The 25855-nt window shown below is 35.5% G+C and overlaps 1 protein-coding gene across 1 annotated transcript in view; it reads right to left on the reverse strand.

The window, feature by feature from the left end:
* The window catches only part of PTPRN2 (protein tyrosine phosphatase receptor type N2), a 636316-nt gene that overhangs the window by 343814 nt on the left and 266647 nt on the right, over positions 1 to 25855 (reverse strand). The window contains exons 10-11 of the mRNA XM_053934893.1: positions 23714 to 23800; positions 8044 to 8123 (exon numbers count right to left, since the gene is read on the reverse strand). Coding sequence (XP_053790868.1) covers positions 8044 to 8123; positions 23714 to 23800 — 167 coding nt within the window. The remainder of the gene's footprint in view (positions 1 to 8043; positions 8124 to 23713; positions 23801 to 25855) is intronic.

Raw genomic sequence — 25855 nt, forward strand, 5'->3', positions numbered from 1 at the left:
TTGCAGTCCAAGTGCAGGGCAGTTTCATCCTGGATTATCAGCTCTGTAGGTCTGAAGAAGCCAGCTGCAGGAATTTGGTTATTTAATAGTATCACACATGGTAATATTTATCAGAATTCAAATTTTTGTATTTTTACTTGATCTTAAATTAATTTTGAATTCTTAAAGAGCTTTAAATATGTTAGCAAAGGACAATGTGTATAAAGGAGACTTATGTAGAGGAAATCAGGACTTGTACCAGAAGACTTTAAGAGATCTATCAATAGGAAAAAAAATATTTTTGAGTATGTTACCAAGCAGCAATTACAGGAAGAAGCTTTCCAGTGTACTAAATTCTACCACCCTGACTTCCACCAATCTCCTCAGATTTACATGCAGGGTCTATGTATGGCAGCTCTATCACCAAAAATGTCTCAGTGATTCTGTGGACAATAGTGATGATTTCTCTCTCAAACTTTTAGCCATCTATGATAAATGTCACTTCAGATAATCTATCTTTTCTCTTTGAATGTAGAGGCAGTCTAGGTAACTATTTTTGAATAAATGCCTAACATTTAGACAGCTGCAACAGATTTAGATGAATTCTACCCTCACTATTAAAATGCATTTAGATATATTACCAGAGGGCTCTTTTAAAAAATTCAGCTTAAAAATCTCTATTAATCTCTAAACCACGACATAAATTACTTAAACAGAAGACTTATTTTTACCAGTCTCCATAGGCCTGCTTATAGATTTCAGGAAAAAAACACCTAACAGAAATACATGGGTTTCAATCTAAGCTTCCATTCTGCTATTTCCATTGAACTTGTGTTGGTCAGGCATTAATTATTTTATTCCACAATATTCTAAGATCTATTCTACACTAATGGTGTGTTTCTCCTTATTTTAGTTTAACTGACAAATTTCTATTAATGGGTGTAAATAAGAGGCATGAGAATGAAACAGTATAAACTATCATTGCTTTAAATTGAAGACTATTAACTACGTAATGCCAATTAGCTCTTTTTGTTTTACTCCCCAGTTCTACAAAATTATTAAGTATCTTTACAATTCCCAATAAGCAGCTGGATTTAAGGGTTTATGCTGGAATAGATGATATGACATTATAAGTTGAACAGAAGGAAGTTCTGCAATTTTCTATTAAAACAGAAAGAGGTTTTAAAGACAAGAAATATTTATCCCTAAAATTAGATACCGCACAGTTATTCTTAGAGGAGAGGGGTGTATGTTCAAATGAATTCTACCCTTACTAATCACAGCAATGAATACCATAATTAGAAGGAAGTCCATGGAAAAGAGTCATAACCAAAGGTACTTGTTATTCTTCAGGATTGAGACACATTTTCTGAATGGTAGCACTTCTCACTTGTTCTATTTTTCAACAGAAGAACAAAGTGGGAAAGAAATGCCATCTTGGAAACTCATTAATCATTGTATCAGACATTTGGTACTGCAGGAGACAGTTCAGTTTCTGAATAATCTTCAAAACCATAATGACATCCTTTATTCAACAATGGATGGATTTGAGAAAAATAATTCAGAAAGATTTGATGATACAGTAGGTGAAAGGAAATCGATCCACTACAGAGGACTCAGGAGGTGAAAAAGGACAATGTGAACTCAAGGCTTGAGGAGAAGAAATCAGGATTTACACCAAAAGACTTAGGAATAGAAAAAGACCTGTCAAATCTTCACGTTTCACATTATAGACCAAATAATTGTAATCCTACTTAAACCACGGACATGGCAAGTGAAGTTCAGATGAACCTCACAGCCTTCTGGCTACATTCTTCAAAGTTTCTGACACAGAAGCTGTCAATTCTCTTCAAACATGAAGTTCAAATTATTCACAGACACATTCTTTGTTACCATCTCAGAGAGCAAGACAACTTATTGCATGGTCTACAAAAATCTAGACAGAGAGAAGGAATTCACCTGAAGACTTTCAACTTGTTCTGTTTACTTCATCACAGCTGAATTATGATCTGACAGTGACTGACCAATGAATACTTTCAAAACAACCATCACTGCTCACAGCTGTGGGGTAGAAAAAGGAGCCGAGACACTCTGCCAGCATGGACATGTTGGTGCCTGAAGCAAGAGTTCATCTTGCTGAGACTTCTCACAAGACTTGCAAAGCTTATGCCAAGAATCAACAAGCAAACCAAGGCTGGCTATAGTGATTTTGCTTTTTGAAACCGAAGTTTCCTCCTTTTGATGATACAGAATTCAGACCTCCTGCACTGACAGCCACCACGAAAAACAAGGTGGATGTTATTAGCAAACCAGCACAAAAAAATACTGTCAAATTTCATGATGTCAGCAAGAGAAGCAGTCCATTGGAGGCAGAATAAGACATAAATACTTTCTTCACCAACTGGATGCAGGCTCACAAAGACTCGGCCACTTAGTCATCCTAATTAAAAGCAGAACTATGATATCTTGGACCACTCCAAACCAGTCAAACACCAGCAGCTGAAAACAATACACAGGGTAAGTTAACTCTAAGGGGTTTGAAGTATTTGTTTAAGTCAAAAGGACTGTTTAATGTTAAAAGCTAAGGATAGTGTTTTGTCTATTTAGAGCTACCAACTTCAACAAAAATATTCATGCTCAGTGTCAGAAAGTTCTATTGTGTATTATTTGTCATGGATATTTCAGTTCAGCTGGGACAGGACCAAAATTTGTAGATGTTAAATGTCAAAATCTGTAAGATCACAGATTTAATAATTTGTAGTCATTTAAAGCTGATGAGAAATTCTATATGTTTTTAAATCTATTCCAATAACTTTGAGGCAGTGTCTTTATTCAAATTAGCTTGTCATATTGCATAATACAGAAAAATTTGAATAACAATACATTATGTTTTGCATTTTTGTGTTTCTGTAGAATTAATTTCGTGATGTTTTATTTTCAGAATTAAATAATTCACAGAGAAATGATTTTTAGACAAAAAGTTCATATGATTCAACAACCTACTCTGTAAGTCATGATAATAGTCCCCTTCAGACCATGTGCAGTTTGAAAATGTGAACTTCACCAACAGGCCAACAGAAAAGTTAAAAAAAAAAAAAAAAAAAAAAAAAAAGCTAAAAGCTAACCACAAAACCCATCCAAACCAATGGTTTCATAAAAAGTTACGGAAATTAAATAAAAAATATTAAAAACTTTTCTTTATGTTCCTATATATACATTAAATAAATCGAAATTTCTGACTTTCCATACTGGTGTGTTTCACAAGGTATCTTAGGCACAAGAACCTGCACACAAGACCTGTTAATTCCCTAATATCTGGTTACGCACAGCCTTTCATTGTGCTGTCTGTCCCCATAACTACCTTGCCTACACTATGCCCACAGGCCTTTGCTTTTCAGTCTGCACCTGAAGACCTAAAATCTGGCACTTTAATACAATACAAAAAGAAATGGAAGCATGACTCTAACACTAAAAGGCATTTCAGCAGTGCTGAGTACCTGTGCCCAAAACTCTCCTGCATCTCTTTGCCATGTGTTCAGAATATATATGACCATTACAGGCACCTGATGCCAAAATTCTTTGCTTGGAAACTTCAGAAGTTTCCACTTTTCTAATTATCACTGTCCTTGCCTAAACGGTAGGATTCTGGACTACACATAAAGTAATTTCATTCCTCATTTCTATATCAAATATATTACAATTTTATATAGCATTATCTTACTGATAATTGTTCTCTGCTAGGTTTTCTCCTGACCTTTAAACTGAAGAGAAAAGAAATATACATTTGTTTGTCTAAATGATGATGTGCCAATTGTAATTACTCCTAGAGCAGGTAACTTATGTCTTGAGAAAGTTTATTTCATCAAAACATTGAGATTAAATTACATTGCACCACCGAAGTTGACTTATTAAACAGAAATAGGCCAGAGGACAGCTACTTGATGAAAGATGTATTCTATCATTTGAATGCCAAAGTGTGTGAAGCTGGCAAAATGTTGGGTGTCCTGCTCTAGAACAAATAAAGGTGCTGTTAATGTGAAAAAGCAAGCTATTCACAATTTTAAATTACTCTGTTGTCAGCTTCCCCATACAATTATATAGCCCTAGAAACTGAAAAAAAAAACAACAAAAGTAATCAAAACATTTACACAGAATTGGAACTGTGAATTACTGGGGAAAAAAAAGTTTTATCAGCAAAAATGTCTCTAAAGGATTTTAGAGAGCTTATTTTGCCACAGGTCATGTGGGCACAAAGAAGAATAAACTTCAAACTCCAAGACAACAGAGGCAACCATTTTTATTATCATACTTCCATATCTCTGGTTTTTAGTGGATATTTTAAGTCACTCACCTCCCTGCATATTTGCTAAATAGTCCCATGTCTTCTCTAACCTGCACATTTTTCAAACTCCACAGAAGAAGATGGAAAACTTAAATATAGTTCCCTATATTTAAACCTTAAATAGTGCAAGGAAAATATGAAGTGTATCCATTTTGGTTACAAAAATATATGCTACATGAGTAATAAGACCAAACTGCTGCATAGAAACTGTTCTTGTGGCTATCAGTGAGACTTGGATGTACATAACACCTGCACAAATAGATTCCTTTTTGCAAATCAGAATAATTTACATTCCTATACTTTTTATGGCATCTGATTAGCTCAGTTTCCAAATTATTTTCATTTCTAAGGATGTGACAGACTGTGAAATTCTTCTGTCCATTTGGTCTATTCATTTCTGTAAACAAGATCTGCTCTCCAAGCTCCTGGAGGGATGTCAAGTTACCTAACAGCAGTACAGCATGGAATTATGCATTTACTTGTGCCTACCTTGGAAGTATGCATTGATTTATTCTCCCTTGGCTTCCCTTGGTAAATACTTTGAATGCTTTTCTTCAAGACACCGTTGACTTTAAAAATTTATAATTACAACTAGAGCCTGAAAAAACTTCTTATGTAAGTATATATTGCTGTTGATTTTTTAAGATAATTTATTTTTGGCTTACAGATCTGGAAGTACAACATTTGCTTAAAATAAATGAACTGATTAGTGAGTACATTGACAAGCACTGCAACTTCATGAGTTAGAAAGGAAAAATAAGATACTTTTTAAATTTAAAACATTTGAGGGATGGATAGAATTGTGAGCTCTTTATTTTTTTATGTAAAGGACAAACACAAAGTTTAGTTATGACAATATTACAGCCACACTGAAATACCAAGAGGAGCTTATGTAAAACTCCTATAAAGCTCTTTCTGCAGCCATCAAATCCTGAAAGTTTTAATTCACTAAGCAAACAGAAGTCAAAAAATACTTGAGATATTAATGTAATAAAAAGTAGATAAAATTACTGCATAAAGTATGAATTTAAATTGGTGAATCTGCAGAAATTCTTAGAATCATAGGACATTATGGTTGGAGAAGACCTCCAAGACCATCAAGCCCAACCTTAACCAAATACCAGCATGGCCACTGAACCATATCCCAAAGGGCCACATCTGTTTGGTTTTGAACAGGGATGGTGACTCCAGCCTGTTCCAGTGCTTAACCACCCTTTCAGCGACTTTTTTCCTAATATCCAACCTCAACCTCCTTTGGGACAGCTTGAGGTTATTTCCCCTTGTCCTGTCATTGGTTGCCTGGGAGAAGAGACTGACCTCCACCTGGCTTCAGCCTCCTTCAGGCAGTTGTAGGGAGTGATAAGGTCTCCCCTGAGCTTCCTTTTCTCCAGCTCTCTCAGCCATTCCTCACAGAGTTTATGTTCCAGATCCTTCACCGCATTGTTGCCCTTTCTCTGGGGTGGCATTATTTTGTCCCCAGAACCTCCCCAAGAAAAATACTCTTGGTATTTTTCAGCAGCATTTAAGTTAAAGAAGTTGAAAACAACTACTTTGATTCCAGTGGTAAGAAAAACCAGAATGTTATATCTTGAGTTTTGCTGAAATAAACCAGTCACAGCATTTTTACTTTTCAGAGTAGCTTGTTAGGAACAGGCCAAGGCACATCAGGAACCTCCTGGATTTGACAATGTTTCCACAGCCTTGCTACATTTCAGTGGATGTGTATTCCATTCATTTCCTTATGTGTAAACTTTTGAATACATGTAAGCTTCATTATCCACAGCTGGAAAAACTATAAACTGCATTCTTATTTTAAACTTGCCTTCTGCCAGTTTCATCTATTCTTGCAATTATACAGTCTTGTCCAAATTCACTATGCAACTCTAGAGCTGACAGACCTTTCTCATACCATAGTATTTTTTTTTTCCCCAAATTAAAGTTTCCTTTCTTACTGTACCACTGCTTATATGGAAGATATCCCATACTTACAGTCATGACTTCTGCCTTTCCTTGAATCTTTCCATTTCAACCAGAATTTCAAATCTATCTGAGGTATGAGAAGCAGTACTATGTGTGGCATTTAAATACAGGCAAATGACATATTTATGAAAGAACAAATAATATTATTCTGTTTTCTATTCCATTCCAAATAATTCTTAAAAACACTTTTCCTTGTTCAACTGATAATGGAGACTGAACTGTCATTTTCATCAAATTACCTATTACTACACTAAGTACATTACTATGTAGACCTTGTATGCAAAGCTATTTTTTCTCCATATGAAATTTTTTACAGTAATTTACAATGAAATTCATCTGCCATTTTGAGTCCATTCACTCAGCTTTACATTTCTAAGATCAACTTTCACCTTCAATACTGTGAATAATTCAGTATTAGTAGGATTTCTCATCATCCTGCTCAGTCTCTTTTCTAATTCACTTATAACTATGTTCAATGTAACAGTCCAAGCAGAGATCCTTCCACTTTTTTTTTTCACTATCTTAGACTTTTTGAAAACTGATACTTTTTTTCTAATCTCTGTTTCTTGCCTCCTGACCAATTAGTGATTCACCATTTTCTGTTCCATATTCCAAATTCTAAGAAACTATTTTCCTTAGAAACTTCTGGGAAGACCTTGTCAAAAGCCTCAGGCAATCCAGGCAGGCTCTACCATTAGCATCATATTTGTTGACCCTTTCAGAGAGATTCAACAAGTTTACAAGACAGGGAAGATCACTGTTATAAAAAAGCCATATTAATTTTTCCCAGGAAAAAAAATCATACCTATTCATGAGTTACATAATTCAGTGTTTATTATAAATTTGGAGTTCTGACAGTACACATCTAGGGTTTTTTGACCCTTGCTACTCTTTAATCACCAGTTAACAAGACCCTACTCCAATGGAAAGGGCTCTGCAAAAGAAAGTTGTGGTCTAGGAGCTACCCCAGTTCTTTCTGTAACTAAATTCATCCATGGTAAAGCAAAAGGAGAAGTTAATGAACAGATTGGAACTCCCAGTGTTTATTTTCATTAACTGTTTTTGTTTCTGTTTTCAAGCAATATTGCAACTCGTTTACTTTTGATTTTTAAAGCCTATCAATTGAGTAATTTGGAAACAAATCAGTCATCAATTCAGATACTTTGCAAAAATTGTTTTTTGCAGTCAACAACTCCATAATACAGTTAATAGCCAAGCTGAAAAGGAGCCAATAGGAGTCCTTAGAACAGTGGTACTTACTCAGAAGCATCTTAATTCTAGAAATGCAGCCTTTACTTCCAAGATGAACTTGGCACTGAAATAGTTGAAACAGCACAACAAAAAAAGGCATATTTCTACCATTTTTTGTTCCAGAAATTAAGGCGAAGGTGTAATAACATTTTTGTTCCCTGAAAAAACGTATCAGAAAATTGATCATCTTTTACAAATGACTATTGTGCTTTGATATTTTTGACAACACTGAAGAGTTTTTCACTACACTGGAACTTGATGACATGCCTCTATTTAATTTTCTTGACAAACAAGGTAGTCTCAAACAGTTTTAATGGACTCAAAGAAGTTAAAACTTCAATTTTTCATGTGCCACTCACCTCTCAACTCTCTCCCCCTTTAAATGTCAGTCTTCTGGGAAAACAGGATGTGTCTGTGCTGTTTGCAGTGGTACTGACTGCTAAACAGACGTGTGGGTGGTCACAGTTTGGGAAAGGAGGACAAGGACTTACCTGCTTCTTTGGCAACATCTGCAGTTGAAATATTTTGGAGGTTTGAGTGCACTCGGAAGGTCACAGCTGGTCCCAGCACGCTGAAAGAGATTATTTTAAAAATGTAAGATTCATAATCAAGAGACATGGCATAATATCCCTTATCAAAATAGGTTTTTAAAGAGAACCTATTAAGACACCATTTAGCCCTCTTCCTTTTGCTTCATTAGCTACATTTGCATACATTTTTATACCTCTTGTGGTTTCCTGTGTGTATTTTGTGCCCGTCTGAAAGAATTTCAATGACGTTAACTAAACTTCAGAATACTTCTGTAAATACTATTCTTATTATGAAGATGGCAAAATGGAGGCACTGAAATTGTTATTCAGTCAAGTAAAGCATAGATCATCACTGGAATTCAGCATCCAAAGAAGATAACGTGTATTTTCACATTTTATATTCCCAATATCAACACAACTTCAGTTCCTGTTTTCACAACAGCAAGTCAGAGGGACAATATAAAAACCCAGAATATTTATCTTAATCATATTCTGCAAGAATATGTGTGGAGAAGAGATTCTGGATATATCTGATCCAATAGCTGGTTTTGACCAGAAAAATACCACAAAGCATGTATCATTTGACAACAGAGGGGATCACAATTTTTGAGAGGAAATGATTTGACTCTGTGAAGACCTTTCTGTGTGTATTTTGATGGTCCTTTATGGCACTAAAATCCATAAGATATTTACAGAGGAAGGTACTGCTTAGCCAGATGTAGAATGGCAATGTACTCAGGGTTTCACCAAAAAATATCACTGTATTGTAATTTTAAGGAAAATAAATCTGTATTAGTAATGTTGCATTTATTTTCTACCCATCCCAATAAGCATCCTACATGTGCATATGATGAAAGGAAAGAAATTTCAGGTGTGATGTCCTTAAAACTATACTTAAATACTTATCTACAAAACACATAAGAAAAATACACATAAAAATATAATGCATGTATTGAAGAAATAATATAATGAAGAAAAATTTCTGGGGAACAAGAGACCATATAAATTATCATGCAAGAATTTACAGAGGAGAAGAGCATAGGGTCTGAAGAAAAACAAAAATTGGCACTATTTTATAAAAATTTACTTACATAATATGTATTATGCAAGTTCCTAAGATTTTTTTTAAATTCGTATTATCAGTGAAAAGAATTACATTTATACTATGAAGAGCAACCCTGCTTAGAAGGTGAAGTGCATGGGCTAGAACTGTACATGTAACAGCTTTTGACTTCCTATGGCCAATGCTTAGGAGAGAATGAAATCTGAAAAATTGCTGCAAAAAAGAAATAACTTGAAAAATATTTTGTTTCAGGGCTTGAAATGAAATATTAAATTATTCTTTTAGTAACATGTTCATCTCTTACAATCATAGAATGGACTGCACTTAATGAAGTGTGCCTAATTGCATCACGTATATCCTAGACAGAAATACCTTTAAACTTTTTCCATTTCACACAGAAAAAACCTTTTCTGAACTATAAGACTTTGCTTTGAGGTTACAAAAGGAATCAGAGTAAGAATAAGAATAAGAAATACCCTTTCATCTTTTACTAGCAAAGCATGCACTGCACACATTTTATTCTGGAGTTAACAGGGACTGCCATTAATCAATCACTTTTCTTGAAGTACTCTTGGAGGGAGGGGAGAAAAAGAAAACAGATTTTATTGTTAAAGGACTCTCTAAAAGCCTGGTTACTAATGGCCAAAAAACACTTCTAATAATGCCAGGCAAGTATAGAACATTTGTCAACATCATATTAATATTATGGATTAAAGTACTCAACAATTGCAAGTACTTTTTATTTGAGATAATGGCTTTACAAAAATCCAGACTGTTCTGTCACTAACCCTGAGATAATCAACCATAAAATGCACCTGTTTCAGGACACCAAACTGACTCTAACTAATTCTGAACTGTCCTTCTTTCTGTGTTGCCAGCCTAAGAGAAACGCTGATTCCTCTCAGGTGCTCAGATATTTACAGTGCCATTAGCAGTCTGCTTTAAATAAAAGCAGCATCACCCCAGTATGTAGCTCTTACATGACAAAGACAGGAGGGAAAGAAAAACCCGTTTCAGATATTCCCCCCAAATCTTCACTGCATGGTCCATTATAGCTGAGAACCTAGAACCAACACAAAATTTCAAGCACAATGTAGTTACACTTCAGTTCTATCATCAAAGATAAAAAGTTTCTGCCCCTTCCCTGAATGCTTTACTTTTACCTCCCAGCCACTCCTCACTCCCTCCCACTTGTCCTACCCTACCCTGCCCCACTCCCAGCAGCCTTGCACTTCCTGGCATCAGTAAAATCACACAGATTAAAACTGGATCATTTCAGTGACCCAGCCCAGGCAGGGAGAGACTGGGATTTCCAAGGAGTGAAGCCTGTCAGCAACCACCCCACTATTCTCTACTGACTCCACCTGGATAATCCAGGAACATGGGAAGATCTGAGTTATGCCCACATCAGTGTTGCCACAAGTACTGTCATTTCTTCTCACTGCTCAGGGAAAACAAGAACAAATAACAGGGCAAGGAAAAAAATTCCTTATGCAAGTTGGATGATACTGAGTTAAGACTATCCTTTTGCAGGAAAGAATAAATCTCAGAATCATTTAAAACACCCACTCATATGTTGCTCTGTGGGACACTGTTTTCCTCTACTGTAGCAATTGAATTATTGTATGTTAGAAATCACCTGAGCACCACATCAGCCTGGCTTCACTAGGAATATTTGCAAAATATAGAAAACAAAGCGGCTTTTGTCACAACTTTTTGCACATTGGCATTCTGTTTATTTAAAAGCAAACAAAAGACCTTGAGATTACTTGGTCAAAATTGCATTTCTGCTTGATGTTTTGGGAACTGACTGCTTCAGGAGCTCATAAAATGAGATTTTTCTCATGGGGGCTTCTGGCAAAAGCACTCAATAAATAAACATTTCAATAACAAAAGATGCTCTTTAGGGAATTCCTCACTGTTCATTATGTGTTGGATGAGAACATTTAAACAAAACCAGTAATTATTTGACTGCAAAATATTTTAAAAGACTTTTTAACAAGAGGTCAACCAGCCTGAAAAAAGGTTTCAAGATGTATAAAATGCAACTGTAATAAGAAATTTGAGTTGGGTAGATGAGACTGCTTTCCTGTGTCAGACCCTCTGAAACCTGGCTAACATTAATGGCAATTGTCTTCAAACTGCTCTAAATACAGGGGCTCTCTGAGGTGCACACATTTGTTTATAAGCTGATGAACTGTAAGCAAACCATTCCCACAGACAAGGGAGGTGCTGAGGGAGCAGAGACATCACTCCTGCTGTACCCTACCCTAACCAGCACTTACCCAGCTGGGCAGGAGAAAACAATCACACAGAAACCACATTGACCAGGCTGAAACCTCACCCACATCTAACATCTGCTGCAACTGAGGTTATAAATGTTAGACAGTATTTTTGTCTATCCCTGCCCTGAGCTGCATGCTACTACAATTACTCCCAGGTAAATATGAGGTAATTTTTTCCTGGCACAAATGAACTTATACTCACTTAAGTAAGTGAAGATTGTGAATTTTAGAAGGCATCTGGACTATACAATGTAATTGCACTTATCACTTTTTCGTTATACTTTCTTAATTTTTTGTTTTTAATAAAGGTAAGCAGTTCTGGCTTCAAGGATAATAAATAGTGACTTCTCCTTACACAAAATGTAATGTCTGTTGCAATGACCTGCTAAACTTATTATTTGAACTTTACAAACTAATTACCCCCCCTTTGGCTGTCACAACTTTTGCCTTTTTTTTTTCCACTTACAATCATGTTGCCTTCAGTCATAATAAGGGTTTTTTTAACAAAGACATTCTAAGCATATTGCAAATTGTCATCCTTATGTGCTTTTGTCTTTTATTCTGTTTACTAGAGATGAAATAATTACAGTGTTTATACCAAAATGACTTGAAGGTTGATTGCTGATTTAATAATAACCCCTCCCCTTGAGTTTGTATTTCCCATCTGAAGGTGGGAGGGTGCACAGCACACACAGAAACAAAGAATTTTTTTTGTATAAAATAGAAGTATTTCCTTTTGTTAATTGTTTTACAACAGCATTCTTATATTTTCCCTGTCAACAAATGAATGATTTGAATAAACAGAGCTGGAGCGTGATCAATATGGCAAGGTCCATATCACTTTCAAGCCGTAGGTTATAATTACATTTATGAATGACAGGATTTAAATCTCCATAAATGATGTACCAAGCTTTGCACGCCTGCTCCTCTCCCTCGTGTGCGCGTCCTTCAGCATTACAGGATCACACCGCGCGTTCGCTGGGAGATGCAGTCACAGTCTATCATACCCCCTAGTGGAAAAGGATTTGAGAAACAAGTGCCAACATGGGGCTGTACACTCTTGAAGATGAGACATAGAGCTGATGCCAGATGGAAATGATTTGAGGTGGCATCTCATTTTTAAGATACAGGCAGAATGCAATTTCTCAAGACTGGAGGAAGATGAGGAGATAAGGATTGGCTATTTCCAACATGAAACATTCTCTTAATGACCCTATTTAATAAAACAGGGCTTGCCTTAATAAAGCTTAGATTTGAAATTAAAGTCACTACTTGTCTATATGTTCATTTCAAAATCCTTTAATCTCTGGAGGTTAAGAAAAGCAATTAGTAACGCTCCAGAGGACTATGCAAAGCAAATTTTATAGCAGTGAAGGTAATTGTCTCAGGAAACGTTTGGTGGGCTTGAACTAATGACTTGCAATGTGTACACATTTCAATGCCTTCTGTGTTTAGGAATTTGAAGCTTATGTCCATTGTTTATATTGCACTGAAGTCTCCTTTTCACCTTCTCAATGTTGGAAAAATTAAGATGCTCATGTTGCTGTAAATGTTTTATATATTATATTTAGAGGTATATAAACATAGTTATGTCAAATCAAATCAATGGGGAAAAGCACATAATTAGCAGAGGCATTTTTGTACTACAGTATGCTTCTACAACATGGTTTACAGAGAAAAGCAAAGGCAGAAAATTTCAGCTGGACATTGACACATAATACATGAATGGATTAAGAGATGTACACTGGCTGTTTTGTTCTCCTTCTGATACTCAGGGTAGCTGTAAATCAGTTGACCACTTGATTCAAGTTTGACCAACATTTTTGACCAGAACTGTTGACCAGAATTTATTTTGTGAAGCATTGCATCATACTGTATTTAAATTACAGAAGCAGGTACCTGACTGAGCTTCAAAGATTCAGAAAATCTTGCAAAGGATGTGTTGTTGCTGACCTGCTACAAAATAACATCCCTGAACTATTGAGCAGAGAATTATTGATCATCACTCAGACTTAATACTAAAAAGACACACATCTCTCACTCTTTAATATCTTTACTGTTCAAAGATTTGCTTCACTTTGCACCTGGACTGCAGAAATATCAATGTGGAGCTGTATGTATTCTCACATTCCTATTGACAGGTATATATGCACAGCCAGTGATCAATTTAAAAAATCTTCTTCTGTTTTAGCAAAATGAGTTTTTTGAGCCCTTCTCAGTAAACTCTCAACATGCTCCCTAAAGTGCAGAATGATGCACAGTGTTCCAGAACACCCTGCAATACAGCAAGTAATACATTATCTATTAATATGTATATCCTTCATATACACTAAGCATGAACAGTTTGCACCATTCTCTGAAGTGTTCTTGTACTAAACAAAACATAGAAAGAGAAAGTTAAAGACTTGTTGTACTGGCATTTCACTTGGTGTCTGACACTGACCAGGTACTAAAGATGGAAAAGCAAAATCCCTGCTAAGGGAAAGACACTAACTGCAGTGCTCACCAGGTAGTGGCTGATTTCCTATCACCACTTGAATTGCATTAGAGGGGTTTTCACCAGGCAGCTGGGAGGCAGAACAGGTAGACCACAAAGATTAGAAAGATTGACAGTTTCAGAGCAATCACATCTTGCAAATGCAGCTACATGGAAACAAAACTTAGGTCTGGATTTGATGGTTGCAGCCCAGATATACTTCTGCAAGTTACGTTCTTCATAAATCAGGTAAGGTCTTGGGCACCTTGTGGTGCCCTCTTCTCTCCCCCTGACATGATAAGCACTGAGGAGTGACTGCACAGAGCAGCATTTCAGCAGCAGAGAAGAGGCCACGACAAGGTGCTCAAATAATGCAATGCCTGACACACTACTGGCATTAGAGTAATTTCCAGACTGAAGTCACAGGAAGGGGATCACTGGTCCAGAAAGGGACACTTTCCAAAAACAGCAGTCCTTGTCTGGTGGGTCTCTGATACTGATACTAAAAGATGACACTTTAATCATTAATTTTGTATTACTCATTTAATCTATATGTATCAAAATTGTGCTAAGTACACTGATCCTAATTTACATTGCAAAAGATGATGAAAGAGTATTTTAAAGATTTTACAACTTGCTTCATCTGAGGTGAAGATTATTTTGCTAAGCCTACAATTTAAATGATTTTAAAAAGAGACAACGCTTAATTTAGAGATTGATGCTACACTCAGTTTGCCCTATTTTTATTCTTCACAAAATGCAACTTTTGATGATTACTCAATATCTATGAATAATTTGCAGAGTTTTAAAATAATTTTTCTATTAATCTGTCACAAGCCATGAAACTTGACATTTTCACCACACTGAGTACATGAAAGTTGCCAGCTTTGCCTGCCATGCAAATAAGGTTCTTAATTACAGTATTTAAAAGAACAAACCATACAAGTGCTATAATTTCTTATGGAAAAAAAAAAACAACTGTTTGGACCCTGTGAGGGTGGAAAAATGGTCTCAAAAAGCTTCTTAAATGTACAGTGTTTTTTCTTGCACTCCCCATGGATTAGCTAAAGGATAAAATTTATGTCATAAAAAAGAAGAAAAAAAGCATTCTATTTATATTTCCATTCTCCTTCTTTATACTTTTGTATCTACAAACAGCAGACATTTTTCATTTTCACCCAGTAAGCCTTCAATGCATTTTACTGGCCTCAGCCCTACTCACCCTCTACATACCTGTGTTGTTAATGGAACTGGCTGAAAGCACACGTAAAATTTGTCTGCTGGGATGACAGTCACCTTTTGCTCTGCTTGCACAAGCGACTTTCAATCCTTAATGAGGAGCATGACTCACATGTTAGGGTTGTTAGAGAGGTACAGGTTCAGAATATTCAGAGCTTTGATAGGTTCCAGGTAGGACACAAATTTCTTGCATCAGTATTAGGCAGCACAACCAAAGCCAAAAAAACCCCAAACTTTGCTACAGTCTTAGTTCAAAAGGCTATCAAATTCTGAGTGCTACAACCAGAGCTCTCCTGCTTGTCCTCATAAGGACGTGTTGTCTTCTCCTTTAGCTCTGAGAACATCAATGAGAAGATTTGTTCTTGAGGCTCCCCTGCCAGCTGTGAGGTAGAGATATTTCCTTGGCAAAGGAGGCACTGCAAGTGGAATTTATTGGGCTTTTTCAGTTGCACCTACAGATGCATATTTGCTCTGTCTTTATGGCTCTTAAGGAATACAAACCCTTCCACAGGCAGGTTGTAATTCAACTTATTGACCTGTTATGCAATATTTACTGGCTAGACTGTAACAAAAATGCAAAAGAATTCTTTGTCTTTTTCGGCTGGTTCAGCAGGTCTGTAATGCTCATGCAATCCAACCATCCAGGGCACAAAATGAGAGACAAAAATGTGTGTTTGTACTTCTAGAAGAATCAGGCAGCCAAGGGCAGGAGGATCAAGACAGACATAAAAATAAAATACTTTTTATATTTTTTCTAAGAGGTTATTCTTTTAAACAAATCACTACATGAAAATCTTTTTTTAATTTCTAATATTAGTAATTCTATTTGTGGATGAAGCTTTAGTTCAGGAGTGAGAATCACAGTTCTCTGTTTCTATTCTCATATCTGTCATCAAGTCCTGTGCCATTTTAGTGAAAATGAAGCAAACTGCCTTGGGTTTCAATCTACCCATCTGCAGAATGGAAATTATTACCTGTTAATAATATGTGAAGTGTTATATAAATCAAATGCACTGGCACACACTCAATGACTTGCTTGAAAGAAAGGAGTATATCCTGCCTACCCTATAATGTTATGAATTTTGATTTTATTAAAAAAGGAAAATGATGGCATTCTCAGTCACACAGAGAGATGAGAAATAGTAGAGAAATATGAAGTTTAAAAAGGTTGGACTTCAGAAGTTCGCATATTTGTAAAAATCTTCTCTCGAGCAGGAACCTAGGAGTTCATGGAAATATATCAATAATAGTGGATTCATTCTACTTTTGATTACAAAGGTGCAAATCCTCTGTTTTGATGAGATGAAATGTTGTAATGGAAAGCCAAGCACCATACATATTATTTTTAAGAATCTCCTTAGATTTTTATGGTCTTTCTCTTTTGTAACCTAGAATTCAAAAAATGCTGGAGGCCAAAATCCTTCCTGTTACTTTAATGATTTTTATATTTTTCTAGGAGGAAAGTTATAGTGGAGAAGGCAAAATTATCTTGGTTATATGCACATTCATTTATGAAAAGAACACAAAATATATTGTACCTCAGGGGGAAAAGCCACAAGACTAATGTAATGCTAAGGTTGTGGAATAACTCATTTTTAAGTAAGGAAATGCATAGTTTAAATTTTCACCTTTTTTTTTCCTTATCATCATTCCTCTAAAAAGTGATGAATCTTTATATTATAAATTAGTTGTCAAATAAGACAATATGTACCAGAAAACACAATGTAATTTCTTATAAATGCCTGCATGCAATGAGTTACAGCAATACATTTTTCACATAATTTGTTTCCCATAAAATCTGTGGGAGAAGTCAACTTTGAATAAAAGTGGTTCCATTATTTCTGAGCTATGTTTTTATAACACTTTAAACAAGATTATGTCAAATAACCACAGTTATTTTTCTGCTATTTAAAATCAGAGATCAGATGACAAATACTGCTCAACTTTCTTGAAAGGTCTAGCTTTTTATTGAGACTAAGCATGGTACAATTCAAATTGAAATAAAAATCTTGCTTAATTTCTGGACAATAAATGGAGTGGAAATTTAAAAAAAACTATTTATAGTTAATTTACAACATCTTAAGGAGAGCAGGATGAGTTATAGAACATTCCTTTCAGTAAATCTAAATGACATAGACAACAGAATCCAGAATCTGCCCATCTGGAAAAAAAAAACTTTGCAAGAATATTAATCCACAGATGTTTAACATATAACACAAGAAAAGATTAATCACACCAAATCAAGGAGAATGGAATCATGGAGAATCTGCACAATGGAGAATCTAACAAGACCCTGTGCTACCTGTCCTATCACTGCTCAGTGGTTAAATAATCCTCCCTCACACTGTCCTGCCTCTCAATAATTTCCCAAGTTGTTCACATTTAGAGCATACATACACCACATGTCATAACCCATCAGCACAATGGAGTGAAAATGCCAAGTATTGTTCCAGTGTTTAGGTTCTGGATGACCGAATATGATTAACTGGTTGATTGAATTTTTCAGGTGTTATAAAAGTACCATGACAAACAATGAACAAAACCTACAGTGCATGATTAGGACACTAGAGCCAATGCACATGTTTATAATAGGTGAGGCTGGGAGATCCACTCACCACTCTGCCTGCCCAACACTTCCAATTTGAAAGTGTTTTAAGCTTCTCCAAACTTTCACAACTTGGTTTGATTTTCAGATATCTTCCTCAGTTCAAGTTCTTTTCACTGGGATGGTTGGCTGGCTTTTCAAATTATATTTATTCCAGCCCAACTGTTCCAGCTCTTCCTAAGAACAGGGATAATGATAGGCAGGGTTTGATTGTGTAAGGCCTGTACTTTGAAAAGGACACCTCCTTTTCCAAATGTCTCAAACCCCAGCACTTGGAAACAAGAGATCTGAAGTACAAAAAGAGTGTGGTTGTAACTGTCCTCATGATAAGCCTTCCAAATTCAAGCTTTTGTTAAAATCACTGTTTACACAAAACTGTTAAAAAAACATGATTAACACTATGGACCTGCTACTGTATAACAGGAAAAATCTATCTTACTTCAAACACAGAAATGCAGCCTTTCTTTTTAAAGTGTTTTTTTTTTTCAGTAGGATCCTTGAAATCCAAAGATGAATGGGGTCAAGTAGTAGAGAATGCTAATATTTTCAGGGGCTTTAATTTCATTTTTATAAGACTTCAGGAGGTATGTTGTAAATGAAGTATGGAATAACAAAGATTTAAAGGTCCTGCTGTTACTTTAAATTCTGCTGGAATCATTCATTTCAGACTTAGGCTCGGTCTCAGTCCATTTGAAGGAAAATAATTTCAGGAATTGATGTATTTATTTATTTATGTTAAAGGTCAAACACCATTGTCTGAATGGAGAGCTGATTCCTGGGACTGCTGAATGCTCAGGGAATGGAATGCTCAGCAGATTGGAGCCAATGGGATCTCTGTCTCAGTCAGGGTAAGTTCGTTTCAGAGGAGGCTGAGTAAGCCATGCAATGAGACATCACACTGGACACCTCATAGTGGTAAAAGCTTTGACACTAATCTTTCCATGCATAACTCCAGCTCTGGATAGTCCTAATAAAACCCCATAGCTCATATGAGTTAAATATATCAATTCATGTTTGCCAAGCATTTTGATAGTGTAGTGAAGAGCACTAGAGGAAAAAAAAATATCCAAACTAAAACAGAAGGAAATGGGGTTTCTGACTTCAAAGCAGAATCTAAATAAAGTGCAATAAATAAAACCTGAAGTCACACATTGAACAATGAAAATAAAATGAAACACTGAAGAGCTACTCATTAACTGAGGATTTCTTTTCTGCTCATGAAATAAAACAGTTTGCTGTAGAAAAATATATAGATGTGATTCAGTATTTCAGAAGTCTATCATAATTAGTGTTATTCAAAAGATTGGCCATCTGAACAAAACAAAACAAGAAAATGGCTTGAGTTCAATCCAAAGTAATTTCTTTGTTTATTCTCATCACCTAAATAAGTCAAGCTTGGTTAAATTTTGAAACTAGTTATTACTTTGAATTTATAGTATTTTCTTTTCAAAATGTGAAATCAAATTGCTATGTCTGCTGCAAAATTTGAAAGATATTTTTCAGCTGAAGTCTTCATATGGTTTCCTTGTATACCTTCAGTTAACCTGAATTTTTCATTTTTCATATAATAAACTACTTAAGTAAACACTGAATTCACCTGTAGTCCCAGCGTGGGTAGGGAGCACTGTGAGGGGAAACCTGAACAACCAGCCTGAATCCTGAGTGTTGGAGATTTAGACTTTGAAAGATGAGGGATTTGGTCTTTTAACTTAAGTTTTGGATGCACAATATAAATGTATCAATTCATGATAGGGGAATAGTGGTTAAATGTAATGGCTTTGCAATCCAGGACATTATATTAGATAATCAGAAACAGCCTTTTCAACTTAAAAAACATCTATTTATATTAGCATTTCAAATTTAGCCTAAGTGTCCTGCTCATTCTTAACATTATATATATAGATTATATGGTTATATGGTGAATTCTTACACTTCAGAACAGCAGCAGATTGAGATTAATGTAGTTTTATGGAATGAATAAAGAATGCTCTGCTACAGGTTTTCTGCTGAAAAATTATATATGAAAATAGAAATGTTGGTTAAGTTAGGACATCTCCTAAAAGTTCAGTTCTTTGAGCACTGAGTTTTGGTATATTAGAAGGCAAAAATGAGGAAACTGCCATTAAGATAAATGGGTGGAGGAAGCTAAAGTGGAACAAAATGGGGAAAAAAAGACACCTCGAGCAAAAGATCTTCAATGGCAATTGGGAAAATCATATCAGTCTAGAGAGAATGTAATATTCAGCTGAAAATCTCACTCTTAACTGGAGGCTGAGGATGGAAGGATATAAGGCCTGAAATACTATGAAATCAGAATAATCTGTTTTCTTTCCATACAAAGGTAGTCACCTAAGGTCAGAGCTGATACTTCCCCTTTACAATGTTGGCAGGAAATACCCCAAAATGTGAGAACATAAAATACAAATTCAAAAATTATTTGTATTCTCATCAGAAACCAGTTAAGTCATTTATGCTCTAATCAATGACTTTGGCTATTAATTCTGTGTTCTTTCCACTACTTTCAAAGTTGAGCTTGGAGATTTTGGTATTTTTATTATATTTGGATGTTTCTTGATAAAGTCTCATGTTGTGAATAACTCAATTACATGAAGAAGGCCAATGCTGCAGATTGCAAAGTCAAAATTTTTTTAAAGAAAATAGATATAAACCCTCCTAAACATAAGTACCCATCTGACTTCAATCCCTGATACCAGTCCAACAATCAATCACCAGGGGCATTGGACACCCATAATTAGATTATAAAATCATAACTATAGTAATTTTACGTCTGCTTGCATAATTACATCAGCATGCTAATATCCTTTTAATGGTCTCTAATGATGTAATAAGAAATAATGGAATTTATTTGACAGCTACATAACCATTAACAAAACATATTAAGCATAACTATTGCTTCCATAAAGATTCAGGCTGTATCCAAAAGTGACAACTAACATGTTGGATCTTATTTTCAACATTGAAATATTTCTAATTATGAATTTCCTAAATCTATTCCCACTCATCTGCTTCACAGGGCGAGCAAAGTTTATGTCAATGTGAACTTGACAACAAATCAGCTGTAGAGATGGACTGAATGCTTTGGAAGACAAGCCTGGGGATATCCTATGAACTGAAGTCTATCCTTAAAGTTGGCAGACATAAATTTCATCTTCTGTGAAAGACAGAAGATAAAATAAGCTGATTACTACCAAGCACCAGCTAAGCAAGAGCTAACACAGGGTGTTGGATTCCTATCCATAGCAAAAGCAATTGTTCACTTACCTAACTCCAAAGCACAGGGAAAAACTATAAATATAGGAAGAGTGAAAGATATTTGCAGACAAAACTAACCAAAAGCAGTAATTTATTAGTAAAGCATTTCCTTAAAATTTTCTCTGTTTGGTTTTCTTTTGGTTTTGTGGGGGTTTTCTGTGGGTTTTTAATTGTTTGTTTGTTTGTTTTGTTTTTTCATAGGAAAGGACTATAAACTGGTAACTGAGAATTTAAAGAACTTAAAAGGGACTCATCACTTGCCCTCTCGCCTCAGTTCTTGCACTATTCCTATTTAATGTGATGACTTTGTCTATACTCTCAAATTAACCCTGTGATTCTCATTAATGTCATTACTCTGAAATGTTTGCAATGATCTAAAAAAATCCAAGAATCCAAGTCTACACTGTTACTTTCTAACCACTGGGAATTCTTGGACATGAAAGAGAGAACTGAGAATTCCAGACCAAGCAAATACTCAGGTCAGAGTTAAAGTAGTCTAGTATGACAAATTCTCACCCCTTTCATAACTCCTCTTTCCCCAGGCTGACTGATAGTTTTTTCTACATAACTTCCCATTTTTACAAAATAAAATGAATCTTTAAGAAGAGGATACTTTTAGCCGCCAGTGAAATAAAATAAATCACCCATGATGCCTTAGCCCAAGTAAGAAGCATATTTCCTGATATGTCAGTGGTGACTATGACATGACATCAGGTTTTTCCTGGAACCCCTCTCTATGAGGCCACAGAGAAGCTAACCAGAGTATTCAAATTCATACATTTTTTCCACTGATAGTGGTGCAATGGCAAGAAAATAAATCCAAAAAGTGTTAACTCTTTTTTTGGCAAGGCCTTTGTCTAAAGCTTCTACTACTCCTTTATCTACTGGTCAGCTCCACCTTCCTTTAGTACTTTATGGGTTTAACTTAAGTCAAAGCATCTCATTCTCTTGAACAAAGAATATTTACTATGGATGAATTCTTCACGAATTTGAGATTTAAGATAACTCTTCACAGACTTACAGATTTTTAAAAAGGCAAAGACTGATAAAAACATTGTATGGATAGAAAGAATGCTCAGTCTTGTTTGGACTTCCTGTAATTCATACCACACTTTTAAGGTACTAACCATACAAATATTTTCAGTACAGTCATGTGACTGCATATTAATAGATGCAAAATAAGCAGCTAATTCTACGCATTAAAAGAAAGGTCAATCACAGCTGGCTGTACCACTGGAAGGATATTTTTCATTAGAGAACAAGTCTGCAGCCTATCAACTGCAATGTGTTGTGATTTATCAACTGATAAAAAATAACCAAAAGGCTTTATATTAAAAATTAGAAAGGTAGGTGAAAGTGCTCTTGTACTGTAAATAAATGAAGTTAATGAAGCTGAACCCACTGATTCAGCAGAGAAATTGTTCCATGGGATTTCTCCTTTAAATGTGCAATAGACCTTATCTGCAAGTGTTCAAAGTCAAGGGTACAAATTCTCTTTACAAGAAAGATAATAGAATTTCTTTTTTTTTTTCAATTTAAAAACTCATTATTCATAAAAAATGTATTTCATGAAATACAACTAAAAGAAATTAATGAAAACAAACAAAATATGGGAATATTTTCCTTCTCAATAACTAAAGCCAATATGCCTGGTATTTTCCAGGTTTCTGAAAAGATTTTCTCACCAGTAGTCAATTTCTCCATACAAATACAGTTATAGAAGGGGTAAATTTTTTTTCATTTACAATCAAAAATAAACACTTCCACTAAAGACGAGACATCATCAGACTATGATTAAAAAAAAAATTAAACAATTAATTCTATTCTGTAAATGAAGATCAAACAGTAGCTGATGGCAGCACAGGTGAGGCTGAGAAAGATGCTGCACTTCAAGTAACCCAACTCATGGGCCAAGGCAAGTAGTCCCAAACCTTCTGAAACACAGGCAGGAGCTGGATGCTACCCAGACATCAGTTATTTCCTGATGCCCAAGATGTGACTTCTTTTCTCAAAACCCTCCCACAGCTGACCCTTCTTTTCAATTACCTTTACATCAAACTCCTTCTGTTTTATGCAGAGAGGATGAAGTTTTGTGAAGTGCCTGTTTCTACCAAAATGCCTTCAGAAAATCCTCAGTCTAAAACTCTTCACTAGACATGGCAGATCATAACCTCCTAGTTCATGAGATTAACATGCAGCATTCATCTGCATGAATCATAGGAGGAAAACCAGTGCTCAGCACAGCTGAACTCCCTGTGACTTGTTAAACAAGTAGCTGACCAAAAAGCATGACCTAGTGTGCTATATGCCAGACTCAAAGCCAGTCACCCAAGTTTTTATCCATCTCTGATGTCTTTTTTTCCCCCTGGCAATGCTGGGTAAAATGACCCTTCAGAAGACTTGCCTTACCTAGAAACTGTTAAATAAAGTTGGTGATATTTTTATGGCATTTGGAACAGATTATTTTTCCCTATGAAAGAAGAAAAAAATTTCATTCTTTATAATTTTCTCCAAATCATTTGTTCCCATGTGTAGGGAATGTTACAAAGATCATCAATATTCTTTTTTTCCCTCTTGCCTGTTCTCCTTAATTTTGACAGTAAGGAGCAGATATTTCCTTGTGAGACAAACTATTCAAAAATAATGAGACATCCAATAAAATAAAAAAGGAGAAAATCCCATGTACATACTTGACATCATCGAAGACACTCATCTGCAGCTTCAGGAGATCTGCCACTTCCTTTATTAACTCCAAGCCCTTTTCCACACTCAGGGGGCTGTTGAAAGGGAGCAAGAAAACAGAGCATTAAAAAAATGGAACTCATCAATACTTGAGAGGCTAAAGGTCCCAAAAGAGTTATCACCTTGGCCTCTTTGAGTCTGAAAGCCACCACTAACTGTATTCCTGTCACATAGTGATCGTGATATCAAGGGAATTGGGATCAGGTGCTTCTTCAGGCATGATGAATCACCTGAATTTTCCAGCAATAAGACAAACAATAAGGTGCAAATGGAATTGTTAGGAAGTGTAATGGGCCCATGATGCAGCAACCAGTTCATCTCAGTCCTCAATAAAAAATGTAATAAAGTAAAAGGACAGAAAGAAAGAAAAGGATTGACAAGACAAGGAGGGAAACAAACAATGAAAGTCAAATTGCAGGCTCGGTATCAAATGGACAAGTGAAAAGCATATTTTTAAATTCATTAGATTTTAAAATGAATCTTTGCCCAGTGAAAGGATATAAAATTATTATAGATTTGAAAGTAAACAATGGAGCAAGACACACAGTCCTGAGGACACTGATTAGATACACAGGATTTAGTTTAGTGTGTGCATACACTGCTGACAGAGACCCCTTTAAATCTTTTTAACCTTCGTCAATGCCACATTTACATTTTTTAATTTAGAAAACAGGTTGCAATCAAGCCTAACACAATATGACTGCTATCATTTTAAAAAGCACTTATCCAGATGCAAAATTTATATTTGCAAAAATTTCAGGTTATTAGAGCTGATACAACTCTAAAGATGTATTAAGAACATTCCATCCCTAATATACAGACCCTACTTTGCTTAGTTGTTCAGTACTGTGGAACCAAATAAAAAAGTATTAAGACAGAAAAAAGATGCAGAAATTATAAAACAGTGTCCAGTGAAAACAACAGAGACAGCATTCTCTGTCTAAATTTTGATCTTAGATTTATACTCAACACTGTTAAAGCCCCAAAGACCATAAAATTATACCTTACAAGCATATCTAACTTATGCCACGGTAAAGCAGAAACAACTTTGCTGAGATTAACCCACAGGAAATAAAAGGTTCTGTATTTGTTCCTTCAAGGATTTATAATAAGTAGGAGAAGAAGGTGTCAAAAAAAACCATGTAGTATTAGACATAATCTTTTAAACTGGACTAAGGGAAAAACTTTTTATTCAAAGCTTTTTTCAAAGGTCACTATTTGTATTTCAGAATTGAAGCTTTTTAATCTAATTTTACATCATGGTAATTCATTGCCACTATTTTATTTATTGTCTACAATGAACACGGGGGGGTTGGGTTTTGGTTGGTTTTCTTTTTTGGTTGTGGATTTCTTTTTTCACTGGTTTCTGCATGCACTGCCCTAAGGGCACCTCTATTTAAATAATGGGATATCTCATATGGATCTTGGTTAGGATGGAATTGCTCAGCCTCCCTTCATGCTACTAGCCCAAAATGCTCAAGAGACCTCCTGTCACACAACCAGAGGTAGCCCCTCAAGGCACCAGATAAATATACAGATTTTCTAGATTTCTAAGACAGAAATGTTCTTGTGTGAAAAGTAACAAAAGAATCTGATTGATTGTGTAAGGGGGAAAAATGTACTATAGATTATTCATAAAACTGTTATATTTCAAGGACTGACAGTGGATAGAAATGTGATTATTCTCATCACTGTGAAAGCAGATTGTCATAGTTACTCTGGGGTTTATGTGTTAATTAAATCTTTTCTCCCAAAGAGGTTGGCTTAAATTTTACAGAAATGATTAGTGTCAGCAAGTGGGCTTTTACTGTAAGAGCAAGTCTGATGCAGGCAAAGGCTGCTGTGTCCATTGGTGCTGCTTTTTAACCAAAGGTTAAAACCTCACTTGCAAAGCTCAACATCCTACTTCCAGCTTACCCCTCCCTACTCCCCTCAAAAAGCATTCCCCAGATTCAAAACCAAGATATGCTGCAGCAGCAGTAAATGGGGGGTATAATCAGAGCATTTAAATGCTACAAACCAGTAATAATGCTGGAGGGGAAATGGGTGAGAAAATGGTGCAGGAAGGCCATTGTTTTGCAAGCCTGAGC

The sequence above is a fragment of the Vidua chalybeata genome, chromosome 1 (assembly GCF_026979565.1).
Source record: "Vidua chalybeata isolate OUT-0048 chromosome 1, bVidCha1 merged haplotype, whole genome shotgun sequence".
Taxonomy (NCBI): Eukaryota; Metazoa; Chordata; class Aves; order Passeriformes; family Viduidae; genus Vidua; species Vidua chalybeata.